General features: G+C 41.5%; 2 protein-coding genes across 6 annotated transcripts in view; one reads left to right on the top strand and one right to left on the bottom strand.

Annotated features, from left to right (window-relative positions):
- The window catches only part of MED12L (mediator complex subunit 12L), a 187995-nt gene that overhangs the window by 53599 nt on the left and 109603 nt on the right, over positions 1 to 24793 (bottom strand). For 3 of the 5 annotated variants that reach the window (XM_053390283.1, XM_053390285.1, XM_053390287.1), the window contains 6 exons: positions 14806 to 14953; positions 14203 to 14354; positions 12223 to 12366; positions 9627 to 9790; positions 6799 to 6930; positions 74 to 301 (listed from right to left, as the gene is read on the bottom strand). In XM_053390283.1, the coding sequence (XP_053246258.1) occupies positions 74 to 301; positions 6799 to 6930; positions 9627 to 9790; positions 12223 to 12366; positions 14203 to 14354; positions 14806 to 14953 (968 nt within the window). The remainder of the gene's footprint in view (positions 1 to 73; positions 302 to 6798; positions 6931 to 9626; positions 9791 to 12222; positions 12367 to 14202; positions 14355 to 14805; positions 14954 to 24793) is intronic. The other 2 variants (XM_053390286.1, XM_053390288.1) reach the window with 1 other exon arrangement.
- On the top strand, positions 16734 to 23335 carry P2RY12 (purinergic receptor P2Y12). Its single transcript, XM_053390290.1, has 2 exons — positions 16734 to 17353; positions 21434 to 23335. Exons 1-2 carry the CDS (start codon positions 17228 to 17230, stop codon positions 22451 to 22453), a joined length of 1146 nt encoding a protein of 381 aa, XP_053246265.1. The 5' UTR covers positions 16734 to 17227; the 3' UTR covers positions 22454 to 23335.

The following is a 24793-nucleotide window of genomic DNA, read 5'->3' as shown; positions in this document are numbered from 1 at the left end:
GAGGGAGGGAGGGAGGGAGGGAGGGGAATTTAATGTTCAAAGAGGCAGCTTGGTCTCTGCAATGTCACCTTACCTGCCTGTATCTTGGTGGCCCATGCATACATTCATCAGTGCATTACACACAAAACTATAGCGACTAGGTGGATTGTCATTCAAGATCTTGCCCAACATTGAATAATTGAGGCTGTGGATTGAGGGATTCTCAATAAAATCCAACATGAACTCTGGATCCCATAACAAGTTGGAGTTTGAGGGCTGAACATTGCTATAGATGGTTTGCTTCACTTTTGAGCAGGCACTACTAAAATAAAGGAAAAGGGAAGAGTTAGGGAGGAAAGTACAAACACTTTGCAGAATTCAGGTGTCTTTGGCCTATCAAATGTTTATTGAAATATGATTTAAATAGCTACCCAATATTTTGTATATTTCTCAGGTTACTAAGCACACTGGCTTTCAAATTTTAAGCACCTGAATGGGCTTGTCAAAGAAGTCAGATATATACCTACATTGGGAGAAAAATTGATTAGCCAAATTCTGAAGTCAGCAGTGCAACTGCAAAATCTGGGCACCGCAAAATCTTTCGGCTTGGATTAGATGCTCGATATGCTTGGTAGTTCATCACTCACACAACTTCATAGTTCTCAAGCTGGATCTCAGTTTTAATCAGTGCAATAAATCATACAATTATGTCTAAATTAATCACAAAACTCATCTAAAACACTTTTGTATTAGTAGTAACAGGAAAATCAACAGCAGTGCTTACCCTTTTAGCTTTATATTTAATCACATGTTTTATGTACTGCCTGTTGAACAGGCATTTCAAGACAGTGTACAGTAATATAAAATATAATGCCAAAAATATACAAATTAAAATTAAAACCTAATCAAACCATCAGTGAAAAATACTTAAAATTCTACAGTGGCTAGTATTAATAGCCAACAACGGCCATGCTGAACAAGGAAGTTTTTAACATGCTGACACTGTAACAAAGTTGGTTCTCTCAGGTGAGACCATTCTAGAGTGTTGGTGCCACCACAGAAAAGGCCTTCTTCCTGGTTGTTGCCAGGTGTACGCAGTAGCACAACTAGGAGAGAATCTGATAATGTTTTCAGTATGCAAGAAGATCTGGATGTGAGATGTTCTGCCAGAATAATATATATATATAAAAACAAGATGGAGGATGTACCTCAAGGAAGGACCCCTAGACAGGAAGCTATTCTTCTACTGAGTGTCAAGGGCTGGAAGGCTACAGCCCTATTCTATGTGCGATGTCACTTCACATAATGTACAAAAGAAAGGTTTTGGCCAAGATTTCAGATTTTTTTAAATTAAAAAAACAGCATCCAGAAACTCATTTACAGACTTCCTTCAAGCCCTCTGGGGGATGGGCATGGGGGGAATAAGAAGAGAATGAAGCAAAGTTTCAAATTAATCTTCAGCCTCTGGACCTCCCAGTCTTGAAAAATCCTGATCACGACCACCTGCCCCTGAAATAATTAACAGCTGACAAATCTACAAACATACTCTGTCCAGTGTTTATTCAAAAGGTTGGTTGCAACTGGGTAGTTCAGGGTGTATTCAGCTTGGAAGGACACCAACCTCATGCTCATAATAAACACATATCAAGGCTCTTTTCCTTCTTTAAGTTATGTGAAATGTTTTGTGAAATGAAGCAGGCAGATTAAGAGTTACTGCCATTCCAAAAATGCCAGTGCTATGATACAGGAGTTTGAACTAAAGCAGCATTCCAATACTACAGAAACATCCAGTTCCAAAACTGATAACAGGAGAAAACGGTACTGGTGGTACATTTGCAAAAAGAATCCTCTGTACCACCCCCAACCCCCACAATGTACCAATACTGCATAACAGCTCCAAAAGATGTGGGGGAAAGTAATAGTAGGGCTGAATCTAGACACATCAAAGAAGTGTTTCAGTTTAAAGCGTTGTAAATTTAAACAGGGAAAACAGGTGGGGGGGAAATGGGATTCAACGTCACCATCCGGTGGCACAAAGGTATATTGCACATTTGTTGTTGTTTAGTCGTTTAGTCGTGTCTGACTCTTCGCGACCCCATGGACCAGAGCACGCCAGGCACCTCTGTCCTCCACTACCTCCCGCAGTTTGGTCAGACTCATGCTGACTCGAAAACACTATCCAACCATCTCGTCCTCTGTCGCCCCCTTCTCCTTGTGCCCTCCATCTTTCCCAGCATCAGTGTCTTCTCCAGGGAGTCTTCTCTTCTCATGAGGTGGCCAAAGTACTGGAGCCTCAGCTTCACGATCTGTCCTTCCAGTGAGCACTCAGGGCTGATTTCCTTAAGAATGGATGCGTTTGATCTTCTTGCAGTCCATGGGACTCTCAAGAGTCTCCTCCAGCACCAAAATTCAAAAGCATCAATTCTTCGGCGATCAGCCTTCTTTATGGTCCAGCTCTCACTTCCATACATCACTACTGGGAAAACCATGGCTTTAACTATACGGACCTTTATTGGCAAGGTGACGTCTCTACTTCTCAAGATGCTGTCTAGGCCTGTCATTGCCCTTCTCCCAAGAAGCAGGCGTCTTTTAATTTCGTGGCTGCTGTCACCATCTGCAGTGATCATGGAGCCCAAGAAAGTTAAATCTCTCACTGCCTCCATTTCTTCCCCTTCTATTTGCCAGGAGGTGATGGGACCAGTGGCCATGATCTTCGTTTTTTTGATGTTGAGCTTCAGACCATATTTTGCGCTCTCCTCTTTCACCCTCATTAAAAGGTTCTTTAATTCCTCCTCACTTTCTGCCATCAAGGTTGTGTCATCTGCATATCTGAGGTTGTTGATATTTCTTCCGGCAATCTTAATTCCAGCTTGGGATTCATCCAGCACATACACATATTGCACATACACGCATATAAATCGCTTTTTCTTTCCCCGTCTAGCTGAGTCCTTAACAATATCATATTTGTTGATAGGATCTAGGCAGGCTTCCTCAAACTCAGCCCTCCAGATGTTTTTGGCCTACAAGTCCCATGATCCCTAGCTAGCAGGACCAGTGGTCAGGGATGATGGGAATTGTAGTCTCAAAACATCTGGAGGGCCGAGTTTGAGGAAGCCTGATCTAGGGAGTTCTGGCATTACTGGTTTGGAGTAGTAATGAAACTGCATTAATGAAACTGCCCTATCCAAGTGATTTGACTAACCACAGCAGCAGCAACTGGGTGACCACTAATATTCACAGACCAAACAACAATGCTCCCAGGTACATGATGCCCTTGTTGCTTTCTTCCATTGTCCAGAGGCTCAGACTGTTAGTCACACTTTGGACACATCGAAAGAAGTATGAAATCATGGTTAACTTGTCCCATCTATTTCAACAGGACCTAGGTGCAAATAACTTGAGTTTTGCTCCAACCAATATACGCCAATTCCACAGAGATTAGTCTCTCAGAGCAGCTTACATGCAGTTTCCTCTAAAATATCATTACCAATACACCATTGGTTCAAGCGAGACCTGAAATCACGATGTGCTTTTAGAGTGCTGCATGGACAGATTCAGGGCCAGCCCACCAATGAGGCACAGTGAGGCAGTGTGCGGGGGCTTCCCCTGGCCGTTTCCAGATGTCGGGGGGGGGCAGAGGGGGTCCTGCCTCAAGTGGCAAAATATCCTGGGTCAACCCCTGGACAGAAGCCATATGTGCCACAGGTGCCAGCCCATGGCCAGAACAGTGCAGAAGCAAGATGTTCCATGGATGGAAGAGATAAGATAAAGTAACAAGCAGTAGAAGCCATAGTGATGCAAATTATAAGGGAAGAGGAAGATGAGATAGAGTTAAGACTGAAAGCAGTGTTTTCTCTGCATTGTGGGGCACAGAAGAGAGTGGGTAGATGAAGGCAGGAATTGGAGTCTGTCTAAATCAGGAATGGAACCTATTTGTCATTGATTAAAATTTGATTGTCCCACACTTGTTTGTTATTAATATTGTTCTGTATGTTTTACTTTTATGTACCTTAAATTTGATGTAAAAACTTTAACAACAACACCTTTTAAAAATCAGGAATAGAGAACCCTTTGACCTTCCAGATATTGGACTCCAAATTCCATCAGCCAAGTGTTATTCTTTCTTAAATCGGAATAGCAAATTTGTTAGCTTCTGCCTTGCCAAACAGCCCTCATGCTTTCTCAGTCACAGATTTTATGAAACACTTCGAATGCTCCTTAAAGACAACTTGTTTATACTGGAAAATTTAGAGTGTTGCAACAGTACTTATTTTTTTAAAAAAGCAACCCACTAAACGCTGCTGGATCACAATGGGCTTTTTTCATGACAAGTTCTGGAAGATTTTGAAGATACAATTCATACAGAAAATGAGACAGTTTATTCTTTAAAAGGGGAAGTTTAGTTAAAATTGCAACGCTTAAATAGGAAGTCACAGGCTTTTTACATGCGAACTGCATGGGACATTTTGTACAGGGGAAAGGCTAAAAGCCTGAAGTAAGATATAGGTAAGACTCAAACTTCAAATAAATTTCAAATGTTAAGATATTCAATGTTTTACTCTGTGTGGAAAGCCATGGGCTTATTAGAAAGCTATTTTAATATAGCAGGGAGAATGATATTGGACACTTCTGCTTACAAATCTACTGCAATTGCTCATCAGAGATAATACGGGAGTTTTCTAATGATTTGACTGGAAACTTAAAGGCACAGCTCCTCAAAGCAGCAAAGCCAAAATTCATACAATTAAGTCAAGTGAATTAACTCTTACGTGAGTCAAAATACAGTAAGATTAAATGTCTTCGGTATAAAAGCACTAGGTTTTTTGCTGTTTGAAGTGTAAAGATGGATTAAGCCTTCTGTTTCAAGTAGTGAATTGCAGTAGGCAATAGATATAGGATAACAAAAAACAAAGCACTTCTCAAATTATTCTGTGCCTTTGCTTTACTAAATAAATTCTTCTATTTATGGAATATCACCATTTGGAGACCAGGACTTCTACCTATTTAAGTATGGGCACACTTTCTGAAGACACCAACTCTGTAGGTTAAATAGGCATAAAACACAGAAATCATTCAAGAGAATAGAAATTTGAGACTGAAATTCATTATAGTAATATACAAATTTAAAAGTGTACCAATCCTGGTTTCTAGGAAGAGGTTGGGGCATTTTACAATCCTGGGTTCTGGGGGAAATCTGTCTAAATTATTAAATTATAATTTTCTAACATTGTAGTAATTTAATAACACTGCATTATACAGTGTTTTGGTCTGGTTTGGATGCATACATCTTGGCTTATTAAGACAAGATAGGGATGAGCCTTGTGCCCAAACACTCAAATCAACTTCAAACTACGGTTTAAGGTGTGATTTTGTTCTAATCCCAGTATTCATAGTTCCCCTGCTTGGATGAAATGGGAAACAATGGTTAATCAATTCTGGAAGTCTTCAATTTTAGTGCACCTGAAAGAGAAGGGGGGGGGTGCATCTCCCTCCTTCATGTGCACCAGCCAAATGAGGGAAGGTGGGCAGCTACCATGGAGAGGGTCTTTTCAGTGATGGTGCCCCTGTTACAAAGCATGCTCCACTGAGATGCTCCCCTGACAGCTACATTGTGGTATTTAGGGCCACCAGATGAAGACCTTTTTCATTTCCCCAAGGATCTTGTGTTCTAAAAATATGTTCCAGTGTTTTTTAAATGGGGAGTCTACCATTTCTCTTGTTGCCACCCTCCAATTTCTATTGGGGGTGGTAAGTGGAGAAAAAGCCTCAGATTTTCTCAGGACTGGGTGGGCTTGTATGAGTCCATGGGGCAGTGAGCAAGATACAGTGGTACCTTGGTTCTCAAACTTAATCCGTTCAGGAAGTCCATTCCAAAACCAAAGAGTTCCAAAACCAAGGCGCGCTTTCCCATAGAAGAGAGAGAAGAGTTTGGATTTGATATCCCACTTTATCACTACCCTAAGGAGTCTCAAAGCAGCTAACATTCTCCTTTCCCTTCCTCCCCCACAACAAACACTCTGTGAGGTGAGTGGGGCTGAGAGACTTCAGAGAAGTGTGAACAGCCCAAGGTCACCCAGCAGCTGCATCTAGAAAGTAATGCAAAATGGATTAATCCATTCCAAACTTTTAAAAACAACCCCTAAAACAGCAATTTAACATGAATTTTACTAACTAACAAGACCATTGATCCATAAAATGAAAGCAATAAACAATGTACTGCAGTCACACAATCAATCAATCAGTAGCTGAACTGGGTTCCACACAGTCACAAAAGCAAAACAAAAAGAGCTGCAAAAAAAAATATGCAAAAAAAAGCAAAAACAGACAGACCTCAGAATAACACTCAAATTGGAAGTGTAGCACCCAAAACATTCAGCTTCCGAAAAAAGTTCGCAAACCGGAACACTTACTTCCAGGTTTGCAGTGCTTGGGTTCCAAGTTGTTTGAATACCAAGGCATTTGAGAACCAAGGTACCACTGTACTGCATTCAAACAAACACATTAATTTACATCAATAGGGAAATGAATGGGTGGCTTGGGGACAAAAGTTCTCCCCAGACTGTAACACACAAACATGTCTACAAGTAAGCCCCACCAAAAATAACTACTTAGATGAAACCAGGGGTAGAAACAAGTTTTCGAGTTTTCAAACTAGAACCTGCTTTGTAGGAACAGAAATAAAAACAGGCGAAGGCAGAGAATATATACAAGGCAGAGAATGAATACAAGGAGCAATTAATATATCCATGTATGTTAATGTATGAATACACACCAACTTTTTAGATCAAATTTTGAAAAGAAGAGCTTGTGGCTACCAACCTGAAAAGATCTCCAAATTTGCTTCTGAGATGGCTACAGGACATGTAGAGATCATAGAGATAGGCTAAAATACATCTTTCTGGGGAAGAGCATTCTGATGGATTAACAACGTGTTTGACAACACCACATAATCTGTAAAAAGAGAAGAAAATCATGCAGGGCTGATGACAGAGAGTGGTATAGTCCCTTCATATATTTCAGAGCTGAGAAGTTTAACACTGTGTGTTTCTAAATCACCATTCTGAGCTAAAGGAGGATGCTGTTTACATCTCATCCTATATAAAGAGCTTACTTTCCCTTTTATCTAACCATCTCTTTTTTTCCAATGCACTTGGGAGTCCTTCAGATTATTTAGTAAAGAGAAAAAATGCACCATGGACTTTCCTACCTACTGGCGTGGGGCTTTAATTAATTTGATCCTCTTTAGAGCCTAATAATTGTGGTACTTAAGTGGAAGGAGATGAGCATGCCTAACACACAATTCTCATCAACCTCATAGAATACAACAATTCTCAAGATTCCTTCAGAGGAATCTATTAGTATTAAACGAGCTCCAAAAATAAGTAGAAGATGTGTAGTTTTAAGGAAAATAAACTGAAGCACCATTATCTAAATGCCAGTAATCAAAAATTTCCTAATGGCATGAATTCATCCAACAAATCCCAGTATAAGTCCCTTTACTAATTACATTTGAATTCCTGAAGGAGTTCAGAGCATTCACAGAAAGGAGTTCAGAGCAGGCACACGGCCAGCTCCTCAGGGAAGGCGAGGCTACATGCACATTAACCGATCTGAACCACAAAAATGTAAATTTTCTCAATCCAGAATCATCCCTGCTTATCCTCAACATGCTGTGTTCAATCTAGATTGATTCTAGATCCTGTCGTCATAAGGCTAGGTGGGGTTACTTGATACATGTTTGGAAACTTTCCCCTTGATTAGGTTATCTACTCCTTTTCCTCCCTGCACATGCCTCAGGTGAATGAAGAAGGAAGCGGCAACAGCATATACACATTAGTCCGGTGGCCCACCCATTGCTGGGACTGCCAAATCTGTTTTCACCTGAACACACTGCAGGGTAATGCATAACCAATCTGAAATGCGCTTGTATTTATTAATTTTTTTGAGTGAAATTAGATTTGCAGGAACAACCTCGATCAAGGTTGTGTTTGGACTATGTAGAATAATAATACAGTGGTACCTCGGGTTAAGAACTTAATTCGCTCTGGAGGTCTGTTCTTAACCTGAAACTGTTCTTAACCTGAAGCACCACTTTAGCTAATGGGGCCTCCTGCTGCCGCCGCGCCACCAGAGTGTGATTTCTGTTCTCATCCTGAAGCAAAGTTCTTAACCTGAGGTACTATTTCTGGGTTAGCGGAGTCTGTAACCTGAAGTGTATGTAACCTGAAGCGTATGTAACCCAAGGTACCACTGTACTTCTACTCACATGTTCACTGGGTGGAAGGGGTCCACACCACTAGACTGAAGCTGGTCATCTGTGTTTATGGTTAATAGTTTCTGCTGGCTCTGCTTATATTTCATTTTGTTTCGTATGTAACCCGAGGTATAATAATAATAACAATAATATTTTTTTATTTATACCCTGCTCAAAAAGCAATTTCCCCAGTCTTCACTGATTTTATAACAAAATGTCATGTATATGCAGCCTGAGAGATAAAGGTGCATCAGGTACCGTATTTTTCGCACCATAGGACGCACTTTTTCCCCTCCAAAAATGAAGGGGAAATGTGTGTGCATCCTATGGTGCGAATGCAAGCTTTCGCTGAAGCCTGGAGAGCGAGAGGCATCGGTGCGCACCGACCCCTCTCGCTCTCCAGGCTTCAGGAAGCTATCCGCAAGCCTTGCAAGCCCTGCGGGAGTTCCCGCGGGCTCACAAGGCTTGCGGGCAGCAGCCTGCAGCCCCGGCAAGTGTCCGCAAGCCTTGCGCGCCGGCGGGAGGTCCCGCCGAGCGCGTGAGGCTTGGCGCGGCAACCTGTCGCCCGAAGCACGGGGAGCCCTCCGGAGGGTGCTTCGGGCGAGTGTCTGCAAGCATTGCGCGCCCGGCGGGAGGTCCCGCCGAGCGCGTGAGGCTTGGGGCAGCAGCCTGTCGCCCGAAGCACGGGGAGCCCTCCGGAGGCCTCTCCGTGCTTCGGGCGAGTGTCTGCAAGCCTTGCGCGCCCCGCGGGAGGTCCCGCCGAGCGCGTGAGGCTTGGGGCAGCAGCCTGTCGCCCGAAGCACGGGGAGCCCTCCGGAGGGCTCCCCGTGCTTCGGGCGAGTGTCTGCAAGCCTTGCGCGCCCGGCGGGAGGTCCCAACGGGCGCGCGAGGCTTGGGGCGGCAGCCTGTCGCCCGAAGCACGGGGAGCCCTCCGGAGGGCTCTCCGTGCTTGGGGCGACAGGCTGCAAGCCTTGCGCGCCCGGCGGGAGGTCCCGACGGGCGCGCGAGGCTTGGGGCGGCAGCCTGTCGCCCGAAGCACGGGGAGCCCTCCGGAGGGCTCTCCGTGCTTGGGGCGACAGGCTGCAAGCCTTGCGCGCCCGGCGGGAGGTCCCGACGGGCGCGTGAGGCTTGGGGCGGCAGCCTGTCACCCGAAGCGGGAGGTCCCGACGGGCGCGCGAGGCTTGGGGCGGCAGCCTGTCACCCGAAGCAGGGGGAGCCCTCCGGAGGCAACAGCAATGTACATTTGCATTCGTGGCTAGACAAAAGTTTTGTGTTTACCACAGACTTTTCAAGCAATACTAAACACTGTTTGCAAACTGAGAATGCACTACTTCTAGCATGTAAGAAAGCTATTAACATTGTGAAGTCTTAGAAAAATATTACCACTACAAACCCTTCAAAAACCTGAGCAGTTTGGTCTGGATTCAGAATGAGGCAAGCATGGTAATGTCTCAGGACAGCAACGATGCAAACACACAATCCTGTTGTGTAACTTCCTGCCAAGCTGGAGGACTTCAAGAGAAGCTCAGCTTCCACCACACTCAGCTCATTCAGCAGCTGAAATTAAATATATACATATATATGTCTTGGTTACATAAGCCTCCCAGCCCCCCCAAAAAAAAACATAAAAGGAAAAAAGTATTAAAGGCAGATATAATGATGCGATGCCTCCTTCCTGCTGTAAAGGAGTAGAAACATGGAAAGGAGATAGAAAAAGCACAACACTGTTTTTCATCATGATAAAAATCATTGTGTCTAGACCTGGGTTCAGGTTCCTAAACATAGGAAATGAAATGTAAGCAGCCTTCAAACAAGTTACTGCAGAAGTGCAGGAGATTTTGTTTTGTTGCCCTGGAAAAACCCTTGGCTTCTTCTATCTCCATGGAAGAAAAGCATAGCATCTGAAGCAGTTCTTTAAAAATATAAATGAAAGCTGTTTGATATAGCAGCTTCTTCAAAAAGGGTTTTAGTGTGAAGTACCTTAAAGGGGTGGTACAACTTAGCTCAAGCGCTGTAAGAACTGGTTTGGCTCTGCAATTGCTACTCAAGTCATGGGCAGAGCAATCCAAATCGCTGGTCCACCACAATGGACAGGGTTGCATAAGGCAGAAGTGTCCCAGCTTTTGACACTGGAGGAGCTCTCCCATCAACAAGGAGGCCCTTCCAGGGAGAAGACTCACAGCAGACCCAACCAAATTGTGGATGAGCAGAAGCTACCACTGGTGGCATTTGGGGAATGGGGATGGGCAAGCACAGGAGCTGCTAGATCATGTGGCAACCATGCCACTATGCTGTGACAGCAACAAGACTTCCACTTGCCCAGGAAAACCTGCTCTTTACTGCTGAATCGGAACAAACCTTGGGTTTCCCATGGATTTGATGTTTGCTCTAATTTAGCACATAAGAGTGGGTTTTCCTAGGTAAAGCGGTGAAGCAAACAGAAAACCACTTGGACCCAAGCCTAGAAAGCATGGGACAAGCGGAAAGCTTTCTGTGCACAGGGCTTTGCAAGTGTGGACGAGCTGAAACAGTGAATGAGTGTTCTTGCCTGACACACCTCCACCCTGGCCAGCACAAGCAGAGGGGCTATTGAAGCAGCAATGGCCACACTGCTCCGTCAAACCACACAATTGCCAGCCAGAGATGCGGACTGACACTTCTGTGGCTTACTTGGCATCAGGTAAAACCACTTGACATTTCCGAACATATTTGACTCTCGTACTTCTTGCATAAAAGGGGAAACAGATATCATGTTATGTTAGGCGCAGGGCCAGATTTAGGTTTGATGAGGCCCTAAGCTACTGAAGGTAATGGGGCCTCTTTATATGTCCAGCTGTCCTTTGTCAACAACAAATTGTCGCTGTTTTTTGTGTTGAATATATGCTATATGGTAATTTGTGGACCTAACAAGTACCTAAAGCCATTTGCACATAACAAAATATGTATTTTATCAAAGTAATTGATGTAGAAATGAGGAAACCAGTGATATTTTAGGGAGCAGGCTAGCAGGCGGGGTCCATTACTTACATCATAGGAGCCTACACAAAACAAAACACTGTTGCTGTATGTAGGTTTTATTTTATTTGTTTTTTATCTTATATTTTGGAAATGTACATGCGGGATGTACATCCCCTAAGCTACAGCTTGTTTAGCTTATACATTAATCCGGCACTGGTTAGGTGCATTCACACTGGCTGTTTGCAGGTGAATTAGTGCTGGAACTACTGGGTTTATTGCTGTAGTGTTCAGTTCTTTTTTTCTGGGGTTACTCAAGAGTATGCTGTATGGGCAACTTTTTTTTTTTCTAGAAGAAAAGCACTGGTAGTGTTTGAACCTGGCCAAGAGAAGTTTGGTATGAACTTTTCTTCTCTGCCTCGGGCAGCCTTAGTTCATTCCTAATATTTCAGTGTGGATCGTACAGAATGATACTCTAAAGTAGTCTATTGCTGAAGTTTTTGCAAACCAAATTACTATGCTTTGAAAGTACAGGCGTGAACACACCCTAAAATTGAGCATGTTTACTTTGACCTAAGTTCAATGGACTTTTCTTCCCAGTAAGAGTGTTTAACATCACAGCCTTAGTTTAAGGTTACCAGATGTCCCCATTTCCCAGGGACAGTCCCCAGATTTACAAATCAGTCCCCTAACAAAATCCATTGAAGTTGAAAAGTATCCCTGGATTCATTGATTTACAAATCAATCCCCTAACAAAATTTACAAATCAGTCCCCTAACAAGATCCATTGAAGTTGAAAAGTGTCCCCGGATTCATTGAAAAAAATCTGGTAACCTTACCTTTGTTCCATACTGCAAAGCACTTACTATTATTGGTGCCAATTGTGGGGGTGGGGGGGAACCGATTAGGCTTTTTTGCGCTGAAATTCTAAAGAACATTACTGTATTTTTTATTGTTTTATTTGTGAACGAACTTTGAAGCTGCTCTTAAAGCTGGGATGGAAATAATTTAAATGAAGAAATAAGTCCCATTACCTGAACAGCAAAGTCAATAAGCCCATTGATATTTAAAGCAGGCTCCATTAGATCAAAGATAAGCTGTATGTGGTGAGCCAATGGAAGATGATATGATGTCCCTGAAGCAAAACTAGTAATCTGTTCCAGAACATTGTTGGAGATCTGTTTAAAAAAATAAATAAAAATGGAACTGCCAGTAAATTAAAGCACTGCACCAGCTGATGTACCATCATGCCTACAATCACATTCATTAGATTTGTTGTTTTGGATCATTTCCCTAAAGCCACAAACAACAAGCGCAAAAACAAGTCTTCTGTATCCTGTCCTCCCCCATGAGTCCCCAAAATCTGCTCCAGAGGATCTCACCACCTTTTGGAGGGTAGAAGGAACAGGAATGGGAGAGGAAACTCCATTGCATGCACCAGTGAAGCTACAGCCACTGGATACAGACCTGAAATTTTACATACATTTGCCATCCATACACCTGCCAACTGAGAGTAGCAGCTCATGCATCTAGTTCACGAAAACCTATGCCATAACCAAATCCAAGGTGTCAGAAGACCCTTCGCTATTTTTGCCAAAACAGTCTAATGGGGCTACCTGGTGATGTAGTGAAGAGGGAATGCAGGTGAATACTGCTCCAGGACTTTTTTTCCCCCACAGCAAGAGCAATAATCTGCCAGAGCATCAGAGTAATTGATGGATCCAGCTTGTTCTGACTAGTGAATGCAGTGTTAATGAAGATTGCAAATTTGTGACAGATTAGCACAGAGGAAGTAAGAGAACGAGGAAATCAACCCAGAAGAGGCTGGATACTTCTTTCCTTTTCATTAATAGGGTTCCTACTTCATGCTATCTGCTTAAATGGGAACACTTCTTTGCATGACTGTTTGTATTTCTGATTAAAATCTAAAGGTCCCTTTTGAGCTGGCTAAGGATAGTGCTAATGGTCTTCCTCATGAAATCCTAGAATTGTTCCAGTCTTTCTTGCCTCCACTTCAAAGTGCACATAAGGAAGTTATTAATGTGCAATGCATCCCAAAGAAAACCACTGCTCCAAGAAAGACTAACACAGTTGATCCTGAAATAAAAGATTGCCTGCCTAGATTTCTGATTTACACACTGATTGCCAAAACATAGTGGAAGAACTACCGATAAAAGCTTGCAAATATGCAAGCTCTTTACCAATTCATTTGACATGCAGGCAAGAACCTCCAGCTTTTACTGACTGCCTGCGAGAGCCTTTGGAATTTTGAAATCTGGTTCTGGCTGTTTTTTCACGTGACCAACATATGTATCAACACATTCTTAAAAACATAGCAGCTGTGGAATCTTACTTAAAGAGACATGTGGTGGAGGCCATTAGCCACAGTTTACATAGTGATTATATGAATTGTCATTAAAAGGCTCTATGAGGCATTCCTGGGGCAAAATAAACCATATGTGATTGCAGACTGAATTCTCTACAGATTTAGCAAGATACTAGTCAGGCTGCTCTGTAAGCCTTGAACTTCTTCCCCCTTCTTCCTCCCTCCCACCCACCCTTCCAAGGCCAGACTGAAGAATCTCTTTGCAACACATTCCTTTAGGAATGCATTTTCTGTAAGCACACAAAGGGCCCATTCATACTATGTGTATACCAAGCTTCTTGTCCATTTGATGTTCTCCTCCAAATCACCACCCACCTTCCTCTCCCTCAATCCAATTTTTCTCATACTATGGACACTCCAACAACTATGAGAAAATCTAGACTGAGGGACAGCAAAATGTGGGAAAGTGATGAGTTGGAGGAGAACCTTATATGGACAATGGATAATTAATGCAGGTACAGGAAACTTACCATCCACATTAAACAACAATATGGATGAGCCCCAAATCTCTACTCTTCCATCTTCCTCCTTTCCCCCCCACTTTTCTCCAGTTCATGCACACTTTATATTACGACTGAAACTTCAACACAGAAATGGAAGAGATTGCAATTTCTACAGTGGAAAATACCTGACATGTCACTTGATGCTGATCGAAGTATGAAAGCTGTTGCAGTTTTGTAAACACAGTCTCTAATGTCGGAAAGGTTTCCTGTTTGTTCTTTCTGACTTTCTGCCCTTCTTCTCCAGCTAAAACATTTTTTGCACAGTTTACGGCAAAGTCTAATCCAACAAAGATTTATTTGAGAATAAAAAACATAAATTTTCATTGCATGCAACATTGGCAGGGGAAAACTGCAAACACATTCTATATTTAGAACGTCATTGTTTTCTTTAGAAGACTGAACTAAACTAAATATTTTTTTAAAAAAATAGCAAACAAATTAATTTGGTTCTAAAGCTTGAGCATGAGAGTGCAAGTTCTTATCAAGAAGGCTATTAACACCGATACATACTTAAATTGTTTAATGTGTCATGAAAGACAGCCATAAATATAGTTTAATTGGTTTATGTGTCATGCTACATGAAAAACAACAGAAAATATTTGGCTGCCTTGAACAGGATAATTCAGACATGATGATTCTGCAGAGTTCATAAGGGTGCTTCTTATAACTCCCTCTATCCTGGTTTTAAAAGGACAATGAAAGCTCAGCAATGGGCATTCGGGTATTACCGCTTGTTTCTGTAGTGCTTTTCTTATTTAGGATTTTCAAGATATCTTTGGTAATCTTCTTTAACTGATGCCTTGCCTCTTCACGTTCCTTGCCAACACCATAAAGAAGAATCATGCGCTGGTTACATTCATGACTTGAAGATTCATCCTTTTAATCAAAGAGAAAATACAATAAATCAAGAAGAAGCTGGATAGGAAACAGAAAACAGTGATATCTTAGCAAGGAATTGTGAGAATAATGTAGTAGGACGAGGTAACGTTGGATGAAAAGCTATTGAAAAAACAAATCGGAGCTTTGCTTAACATGTTGAAAAGTGTATCTCAGGGACTTACATAAAGAGAAAACAAATCTTAACCTAGTGTAAATATTGTTTATTTGTTTATTACATTTATATCCTGCCTGTCCTCCAAGCAGCTGAAGGTAGCAAATGGGTTGACCTCCTCCCCATTTAATCCTCTCAGCAAACCTGTGATATAGGTTAGGATGAGACAGTGGTCTCCCAGTGAGTCCAAGGTCAGCCAGTGAGGCTCATAGCTGAGTAGGGATTTGAATCCTGGTCTCCCAGGTCCTTGACCATTTTTCTAACAACCACACCACTGCTGCACACAAACTTGTATATAAAAAGAGGTGCATATACAAACAGAATGCACACATTGCTTTCACATTTCATTACTTTAACTGAATTCTATTCCTTTCATAATCACTTCTCTTTTTATCTATTCAATACATGAAATTAACCACAGGGGAGGAGGTCATTTTGAACGGGGGTTCCGTTCCTGACCCCCTTGCACATCGACAGAGCACGCATAAGCCCACGCTGCGCCATTTTCAGGCCACTTCTGGTTCAGCAGTGATGAGCATGTGCGTGGTCACATGTCAATCAGGCACCTATTTGTAACAGGAGGATTGCCAAGAAAGCCCAACTTGGTTACATCTCATTTCCAAAAGAGGACATTCTCAAAAATGAGTGGATTATTTGCAGGGAAGCTAAAAGATAAAAGGCCACTGTGGGGAAAAGAAGCTGGAAATAGATGGGCCAGCAGGCTCATCTTATGGTCTTACGTTCCTGGACAGATTACTGGTCTTCGTGGGACTGCAGCTACTGCAGAATGCCACTGCCTGATCTCAAATCACAACTCCAGATTTCTTGCGAACTTCTGGACCTAGTACATAAAGCTCTAAACAACATGGAACCCAAGTACATCCCAGACATTGCCTTCTCCAGCTACTGCCCCACCTATCTATTAAATTCTGCTGAGAATGGCCTACTTATTATTCTGACTATAACTTCTGTTGGGCAGGCAATGACACAAGACAGGGCATTCTCGGTGGTGGCCCCTTGCCACAACTGTGGAACTCTCTCTCAAAGGACACTTGGTTTTCCCCCACCTCCATGTTAGCCTCATTTAAGCATTAACTGTAAACAAAAACAAAAACCACACAGCCAGCCCCTTGGAACGTGATTTACTTTCTTGATGTTACTGCCATTTTGTATATTTATTTTATTTATTTGTATATGTCTCCAACACTCTAACCACTCTATGCCATACTGGTTTATGATGTTATGATGCTCTTAACATTTTCTTTTTAAATTGAATCATTAGCCACCCTGTGCCCTTACTGGGAGGAAATGCAGGATACAAGTATGAGGAATAATGGTAGCCCTGGCTCTGAAGAGGTGTCCAGTTTTCTCCATTTCCAGACTTCTGTTCTGTTGTAAATTTCTCTTGAGGATTTTAAAGTGTTAAGGAGGTTAGTTTCTGCATAGTGCAGATCAATAGTAATCTTGTTCAGTTTGCACAGGGACGGATGAGTTCTACAGAAATACCATCTCTTTAAAGTGATAAAAATTGCCCTAGAAACTGTTGCCTAGGCAAACAATACTCATTTTTTAAAAGTATGGCACTGCATCTATTCTGAAAGGGATGTAATCTTATCTCCCACAAATCAGAAGGACATTTATTATGTTAATGTGGTTAAGTTGCACAACCTAGTTCCTGCCAAAAAGCTTTTAAATTACATTATGGTGTGTGCTTTTTGTTTTGCAGAACTGTTACTTAGCTGATTTACATTGGAGGGCGAATGCCAGAATCTACTAAAGCTGATCTCAGAACTGTTCTAGGGGAGCACTATAGACTTCAGTGTGTCTACCTTGGAATAATGGGATTGTACTTTGCAACATATATATATATTCTTTTCTTAACTAAAAATAAATAAATATTTCCTTTCGGGAGAAAGAAACTGAAGCTGTCACTCGGAATTTGAAACTGCCTCTATTCCAGCTGCTTAAAATCAGAGAGCATCCTAAGGACTTAAGCCCAGTACTTCCTCTTTGCCTGTTCTGATTCACTCGCTTGGGCTGCTTCTGCATGGGATGGATTATTTTTTTGCTGATGAAGTCTACTAAGTGAATATTGCCTCATGACAATCAGTCACACACCTAGACAAAAAGAGAAGACAACTGAGAACAGCACACTTTCACTTCCAGCAAATGCAACCATCCAAAACAAGAAAGCCCAAGTCCTCTTTTTTCTGCAGCTGATCAAGGTAACTTTATAATTTCTACTGTAATTTTTATTTGCCCCTGCATTCTGTACATCAGCCAGTTACTTGTTTTCCTGCTATGTTTCATGCAAACTTTATTGTGCTATATATATTTTTTAAGTCCTGCAGTGTCTAAAAAGGCACGAAAGCTACAATGCTTGTGTGCCATGTTTTGGTGTAAAATGCTAGGCAACTATCAGTCGTAGAATTTACAAAGGGCCAAGTATGCAACTATCATTTATAGAGGTCAAATATATTTAATGTGACTATCACCTGCACTTATAGCTGAAAGCGAACATGAAACATTCCTGTTTCAAACAGTAATCTATTTAGGCTATATAGATAATGCAGAAAAGGGGAAAAAACACAAACATAAGCTATATTTTACATAGTTGTAGACATTCTAGTTTGAAAGCACACCAAAGTGCAAGTAGAAAAATAGCAACCGCTCCAGCGGGAATGTAAATGGCGTTTCCGTGCGCTGCTCTGGTTCACCAGAAGTGGCTTAGTCATGGTGGCCACATGACCCGGAAGCTGTACGCCAGCTCCCTCGGCCAGTAAAGCGAGATGAGGGCCGCAACTCCAGAGTCGTCCGCGACTGGACCTAACGGTCAGGGGTCCCTTTACCTTTACCTAGACATTCTAAAAGCATGCATACTGCCACTTCTCTGCTCGCTTGTTCTTGAAAAATTCCACATAATATTAAAATAGCTTGGGCACTTCTATAGTTTCTAATGTTTTCTGCTTCAAAATGTGTGCTGAGCAGATTTTGTAATAAAGCTACTGTAAGATGAGGAGTGAAGCTGCATGGAGCTAATCTCCTTATAAGTATTTTGACATCTCCAGGTAAGTATTGTTTTTTTATTCACCCACTCCTGGCTGCACAAGCTGGTTGCTGCAAATCAGGTCTGCCCTTCTGCAGAAATATATGTTTTTTCTATGCTCTCCCTATACAATTCAGAAGCAAATGCTTCCCCCGATGGGAACCATTCTCTGAATACACATAAAAGTACAAATCAGAAAGCCTAGGATAAAACTCTTCTATGAGTACAGTAGACATTTATGAGTGGCCAAAAAAGAGAGAGAGAGGAAATGCATCACCAACAGAGAGGGCAAAAGGTGAAACAGATCCACACGAAATTTGCATGTGCTGATTCATATTCATTAGATGCAAACTTAGAAAGAATTCATATAACAGAAATACAACGGAGCTCATCACAGTGGAGAAGACTGCAACCAGAGTGCTTTCACAATCCAGGTGGTAACAGTGGCTGGGCAACTTCAAGGCTCCTTCTCTTCCTTGTTTGTCACCTTGACTCAACACCTTGTTCGCTTTCAAATAGAGGACACTCTCTGATAGATACATGCTTTATCTCCTTAATGCTTAAGGCTCCTCCAAAAAAACCCAAAAAACCCTATTCATTGATTTAACATTCATTCTTATTTTCTTGTAATTCTTAGATTGTACTTTTATTATTTGTTGTGAGGCGGCTGTAAGCCTATGAGCATTCATCTTGCATTTTTCCTGAGTTTGCTTGCATGTCGTCTTATTAATCATTCATCATTCCTACATTTTTCAAGGCACTTCCCAGTCAGTTTCCAAACAAGAAGTCGGGGTGTGTGTGTTTTTTTAAAAAATGGATCTGCTATGCTAGGACAATAGTGCTTTAACTGAGTGAACCTAAATTTACAGTATGATCTGGACCCCAGGCCCCACCCCACAAAATGCTGACAGACTGGAGGCACCCTTAGTCATTAAAAAATGTGTCCAGTGGATGCACATGGAAGACTCAGTTGAGTGGAGCCCTCTGTGCTCCCAACTCCATGAGCCATGAACCATATCTAATAGTTTACAAAAAAAATAATACCTAGATAATTCCCATTTTGCTCCTATTTTGGTTCGAGTTGGGGCAACAAACCATGCCATAATCCCTGGCTTAGCATTATGTCCAAACTAGAGGTTGAGGTTTGTTTCACTGCAAACAAAATATCCAATGGCTGCACTCTGTCTCTACGGTTGGAGGCATTATGCTTCTGAATTCCAGTTCCTGGAAACTGCAAGAGCAGAAAGTGTTTCTGCGCTCAGAAGATGCTTAGAGGCTTTCCATAGGCATCTGCTGACCCTGTAAGAACAGGATGCTGAGCTAGATGAGTCATTTGCTTGAACCAGCAGTCTCTTCTACTGTTTTTATGTGAATTCAAGGTTTGTTCTTGGTTTACTAATTGGAACTTGGAATAAAAACAGCATTATGTCTGAACCGGAGACAGTGGCTTATTTTACTCCAAATTACATTTCTTTGTCTTGGCATTTTATTTTAGGTTAAAAACAAAGAGGAATGTCAGAGAATTCCTGTTCTATACCAATTATGCAAATCATTTTTTCAAATTAAAAAGTCAATAGGAATATTAGTGTAAAATAATATAAACACTAAGACATTCTGAAACTACTTAATCTATTTATGCCATAATTTCAGGAGTCTAATATAAGGTTTCAACTTCCTTATCCAAGTAACATGGTTCACTGGCCGCACAATGTACACATGCCTGCTCAGAAGTCGGTCACACCAAGTTCTATAGGAGTTACTCCCACAGACGTATGTATAGAATTGACCAGGCCTTTAAAATTGTTTGTGACTTAAAATCTGAGCTTTTAAGTCTGATGTGTGACTGGTTTTACCTCTTCGTCTGCAGGTTAACAAGTTTTATGCTACCATTTGTTTACAAATTACAGTGGTACCTCGGGTTACATACGCTTCAGGTTATATACGCTTCAGGTTACAGACTTTGCTAATACCTCAGGTTAAGAACTTTGCTTCAGGATGAGAACAGAAATCATGCGGTGCTGGCGCGGCAGTAGCGGGAGAGCCCTTTAGCTAAAGTGGTGCTTCAGGTTAAGAACAGTTTCAGGTTAAGAACAGACCTCCAGAACGAATTAAGTACTTAACCCGAGGTACCACTGTATTGTATTTAAAAGTTTTATTATTTTATTTCTTATGAATCACCCAAAGGACATTTGTTGTGTGGCCTAGTAAACAAATATTGCTCTCCTCCAATCCATTCAGTAGAAACTAAGTCCAATAATATAAAGCCAAGGAGGGGAATTCAAGACTAAACCTTCATTTGGAAATAAATACATCAATGTGTGCACCAGATCTGTCATTCCAGTAAGAGATACGCGTGTTCTTATTTAGCATCAACCACAAGGTGGCCCCAGCAATATACAGAAAAGCTGGCCAGCGATAGCACAGTACTCTTGGAAATATACCGTATTTTTCGTTGTATAAGACTACGTTTTTTCCTTTAAAATAATGTCAAAAATTAGGGGGTGTCTTATACATGGTGGCGTCTTATAGACGGAAAAATACGATTACTTTCCACTAAGACTTACACAAGAAAAAGTGAAAGTCGGAGGGGAAAGGTCTAGATTAACATCACCTTGTGTGGCTTACATCACCACATAATCTTCATCCATTTCGGTTCTGACTCCTTAAGGATTTGGACCAGTTTTAGCCCAGTTCATAAGACACATCAGGAACTAATGGCAAAGTCTGCATCTCATCCTGGAAGGAGTTCCTACTTAAAGTCTACACTTCCACAATTGAATGTGGGGAAGTCATCGGCTTATTATAAAGGAACTTAACATTAGCACATCTTGTATTATTTAGATGCACATGAGAAGGTACACAGTCTCCCATGGCTCAAAATAGTGTGCTATTTGGAGTGCGGGACCTATCTGCAAGCAGGGACTTAGCCTGCTTTGATACAGTGGAAAGCTGCCGTGCACGTAGGCCAGTGAATCTTCCTGAAAGAATGGATTCCACCTTGATGCTTGGGTTGCTGAGACCGGTTTTGGAAACGTGAAAACAAGTAATGTGAAAAGGCTAGTAGGTACCTGCCATGTTTATACATAACAGATATGAAGTTTCTCTGTTATTTTTACTTAAGCATGCAGGTTGTCTGTGTTCTCTACCTCATAACAGGGCTTTTTTATGCTTAAAAGGTTGTCCACATTTATTAAGTTCCACTGAAGAGAATAACATTTGCTGAAATAATGTGATTTATCTGCTCCTTTTGCTTTGGTAGGAAGAAAATAAAGCCCAAATGAAACCAGAGTACAGCTCTCCTGGAAACTTCAGCAACTGCAGCACCACCAACAGGATGAATCAAGTTCTTTTTCCCTTGCTGTACACTTTTATCTTCCTTGTGGGTATCATTATGAACGGACTGGCCATGGGAGTCTTTTTCCAAATATCCAGCAAGTCAAATTTTATCATCTTTCTCAAGAACACAGTCATTTCCGACATTCTCATGATCCTAACATTTCCGTTCAAAATTCTCAGCGATGCAAACCTGGTGTCCTGGGAATTAAGAGGGTTTGTTTGCAAGGTGACGCAGGTAATATTTTACTTTACCATGTACATCAGCATTATTTTCTTGGGCCTTATAACCATTGATCGCTATTTGAAAACTGCCAGGCCCTTCAAGTCACCCAGCACCAGGAATTTATCAGGGGCTAAGATTCTCTCCGCAGTTATCTGGATATTTATGTTCTCTCTGTCGCTTCCAAACATGATTCTGACAGACAAGAAGCCAACACGTGAGAACGTGAAGAAATGCGCTGACCTGAAGTCTGACTTTGGGCTACTGTGGCATGAAATTGTTAACTATGTCTGCCAGTTTATCTTCTGGATTAATTTAGTCATCATTGTCGTATGCTACACACTGATAACGAAAGAACTCTACAAATCCTATCAAAGGACAAGACGCACCGGGCAAGCAAACAAAAAGACTGTAAATATCAAAGTTTTCATCATAATTGGTGTGTTTTTCATTTGCTTTGTGCCATTCCATTTTGCCAGAATTCCTTATACTTTAAGCCAAACAAGGGATGTTTTTCGGTGCTCCACCCAGAACACACTGTATTACATAAAAGAGAGCACCTTATGGCTGACATCCCTGAATGCGTGCCTAGATCCATTCATATATTTTGCCCTCTGTAAATCCTTCAGAAAGTCTCTCCTAAATGTACTGTGGAAATGTGCAACCAAAACAAGACGAGATCAAAGTACAGAAACTACTGACGATGAAACAACACCAATGTAGACCAACAAGAATTCCATATAATACAGCCAAGGCTGTTTAGCACGCTCTTCAATACACACATTAGCTTTAGAAGTGAATCTGTGTTTGTGCTTCTACTGAAATCATGAATCACGTGTAGTCTGTGATACTAACAACAAGCTGCTGAATGAGAACATCTCCTGCCTTTTCCTGTTTAATATAGCTACGGGACACTGAAGAAAAAACTGGATGAGTTGGTAGAAGCGTTTCTAATACTAAAAGTGCACAAAATAAATCGATATACATAAAAACACAGTTGCGTACTCTCCGAAGTCTGGTAATGTCATTAGTAGTTACACATTCCATGGGCTGCTTCAGATCCAGTGCCCAAGGTTTTACGGGGATTCAGCAGCCTGCAATGGCAAAGTGGGAAGGGCAATTGTTGACTGCACCCTAAGTCATTAAAGGTAAAGGTACCCCTGACCGTTAGGTCCAGTTGCGGATGACTCTGGAGTTGTGTGCTCATCTTGCTCTATAGGCCGAGGAAGCTAGCGTTTGTCCGCAGACAGCTTCCGGGTCATGTGGCCAGCATGACCAAACAGCTTCTGGAGAACCAGAGCAGCGCACGGAAACGCCGTTTACCTTCCCGCCAGAGTAGTACCTATTTATCTACTTGCACTTGATGTGCTTTTGAACTGCTAGGTGGGCAGGAGCTGGAACCGAACAACGGGCGCTCAGCCCATCACGGGGATTCGAACCACCGACCTTCTGATCAGCAAGCCCTAGGCTCTGTGGTTTAGACCACAGCACCACCCGTGTCCCTACCCTAAGTCACTAAAATTATATAAATAAGTAAAATTAAAGGGCCTTTTAGCTTAGCACACATTTGGGTTTTTTAATGATAATATTCTGCTTCGTGGTTTTGAAGCCTTGGTTTGTGTAACCAACCCAAGTAGGTATCACAATCTCTTACCATGAGTGCTTACCATGTTGGCAGTTCTTTACCATGCACTGAATCTAACTAAGTTCCACTTAGACTAGATCCACTGAAATTAATGGACCTAAGTTAGTTGTGCCCATTAATTTCAATGGGTCTACTCCTGAGTAGCATTGGATATAACCCTATATATCTTTCTGTCTATGTTTGTTTGTTTGTTTGTTTGTTTGTTTGTTTGTTTTAAAAAACCTAAGCATTGTACTTTGGTTCTAGGATGTAGCTGTCACAATGATTTAACAATGGTGAATGTACAGAAGTCGTTTACTTTTTCTGAATCACATCAGAGCCATCATTCTCTTGCTGCACGCTTGCACATTAACGAACAGCTTGTTGTAAACCAACTAGGACTTGCAAATGTGTCAAAAGTTCACTTTAAAATGAGTAATGCTTGAGCTTTATCAGATAGAGGCATTTAGGGAATAAAGGTTATTCTGTCAGGACCGCAGCTTGTTTCTGCTATAAAGAGGTTTGCTGCTTCTTGTAAGACTCTCACAAAAGTAAATGCAAGGACTGAAGCCCTGCCTACCCATGGAACGTATTGACAAATGTATTTTCTTTAGGCTGAACTAGTAACTAAGGTTGTGTAGTGGCCCTACCCACTTATTTCACTTTTGGTCCCACCTACTGCTGGCATGCCCAGAAAGTTAACCAAGAAGGAATGCATCCCTTCAGCTGAAAAAATGTTCCACTGTGATCTTAGCCTAGCTGCTAAGCTTTCCTAGAAAGAATTGTCATTTCTCAACCACAAGGCAGTTTTAGGCTGATGTTAGAGCAGTAACTATAACCTCACCTTATTAAAATAAGAAAGCTGCACTGAAGATCCCGAAAATAGGAAGCAACACTTTTTTTGTAGGAAATGACACAATTTCAAAATTTCCTGGTTAATATTATTACCTAATAACATACTACTGTGAAAAAACTTCTCCGACAGTGCTGATGATTTTCACACAGAACTTTCCTTTATTTTCACAGTGCAAAATTAAATATCCAGTTGTTGTTGTTTAATTAAATTTGTATACCACCCTTCATCCAAAGATCACAGAGCACTTCACAACATAAAAATTTAAAATGAATATAATATACGGCTGAGAAACGAAAACACTTAACTGAAATCAAAATGAGAAATACAAAAGTGTGTGTGTTTGCACTAGAGAAACCTGGCAAGAATTCTCCAAAAGTGTATAGAAAGATCCAGTGAATAGCAACAATTATTAAAATTTGTAATCTACCCACAAAGTCAGAGGCTAAAGATCATGAGACTACCTTTTAAAAATATATATATTCTGACTCTAAACTGCATTGGATGGCTTAAAAAAAAAAAAGGTCTCAATTTTTCTTCCGGTGAAAGGTTTTGCAATGACAGTGTCCTTAAGTTCACAGAGAGG

Source organism: Podarcis raffonei, chromosome 5 (assembly GCF_027172205.1).
Source record: "Podarcis raffonei isolate rPodRaf1 chromosome 5, rPodRaf1.pri, whole genome shotgun sequence".
Classification (NCBI taxonomy): domain Eukaryota; kingdom Metazoa; phylum Chordata; class Lepidosauria; order Squamata; family Lacertidae; genus Podarcis; species Podarcis raffonei.
The sequence above is the reverse complement of the archived record's forward strand: the minus strand, read 5'-3'. Positions and strand labels throughout refer to the sequence as shown.

Bases quoted from the DNA above. Each gene is read 5' to 3' on its own strand.
- P2RY12 (XM_053390290.1), top strand. From the start codon at position 17,228: ATGACAATCAGTCACACACCTAGACAAAAAGAGAAGACAACTGAGAAC. The intron at 17,354-21,433 runs GTAACTTTATAA...TTGCTTTGGTAG, and splicing joins TTTTTCTGCAGCTGATCAAG to GAAGAAAATAAAGCCCAAAT.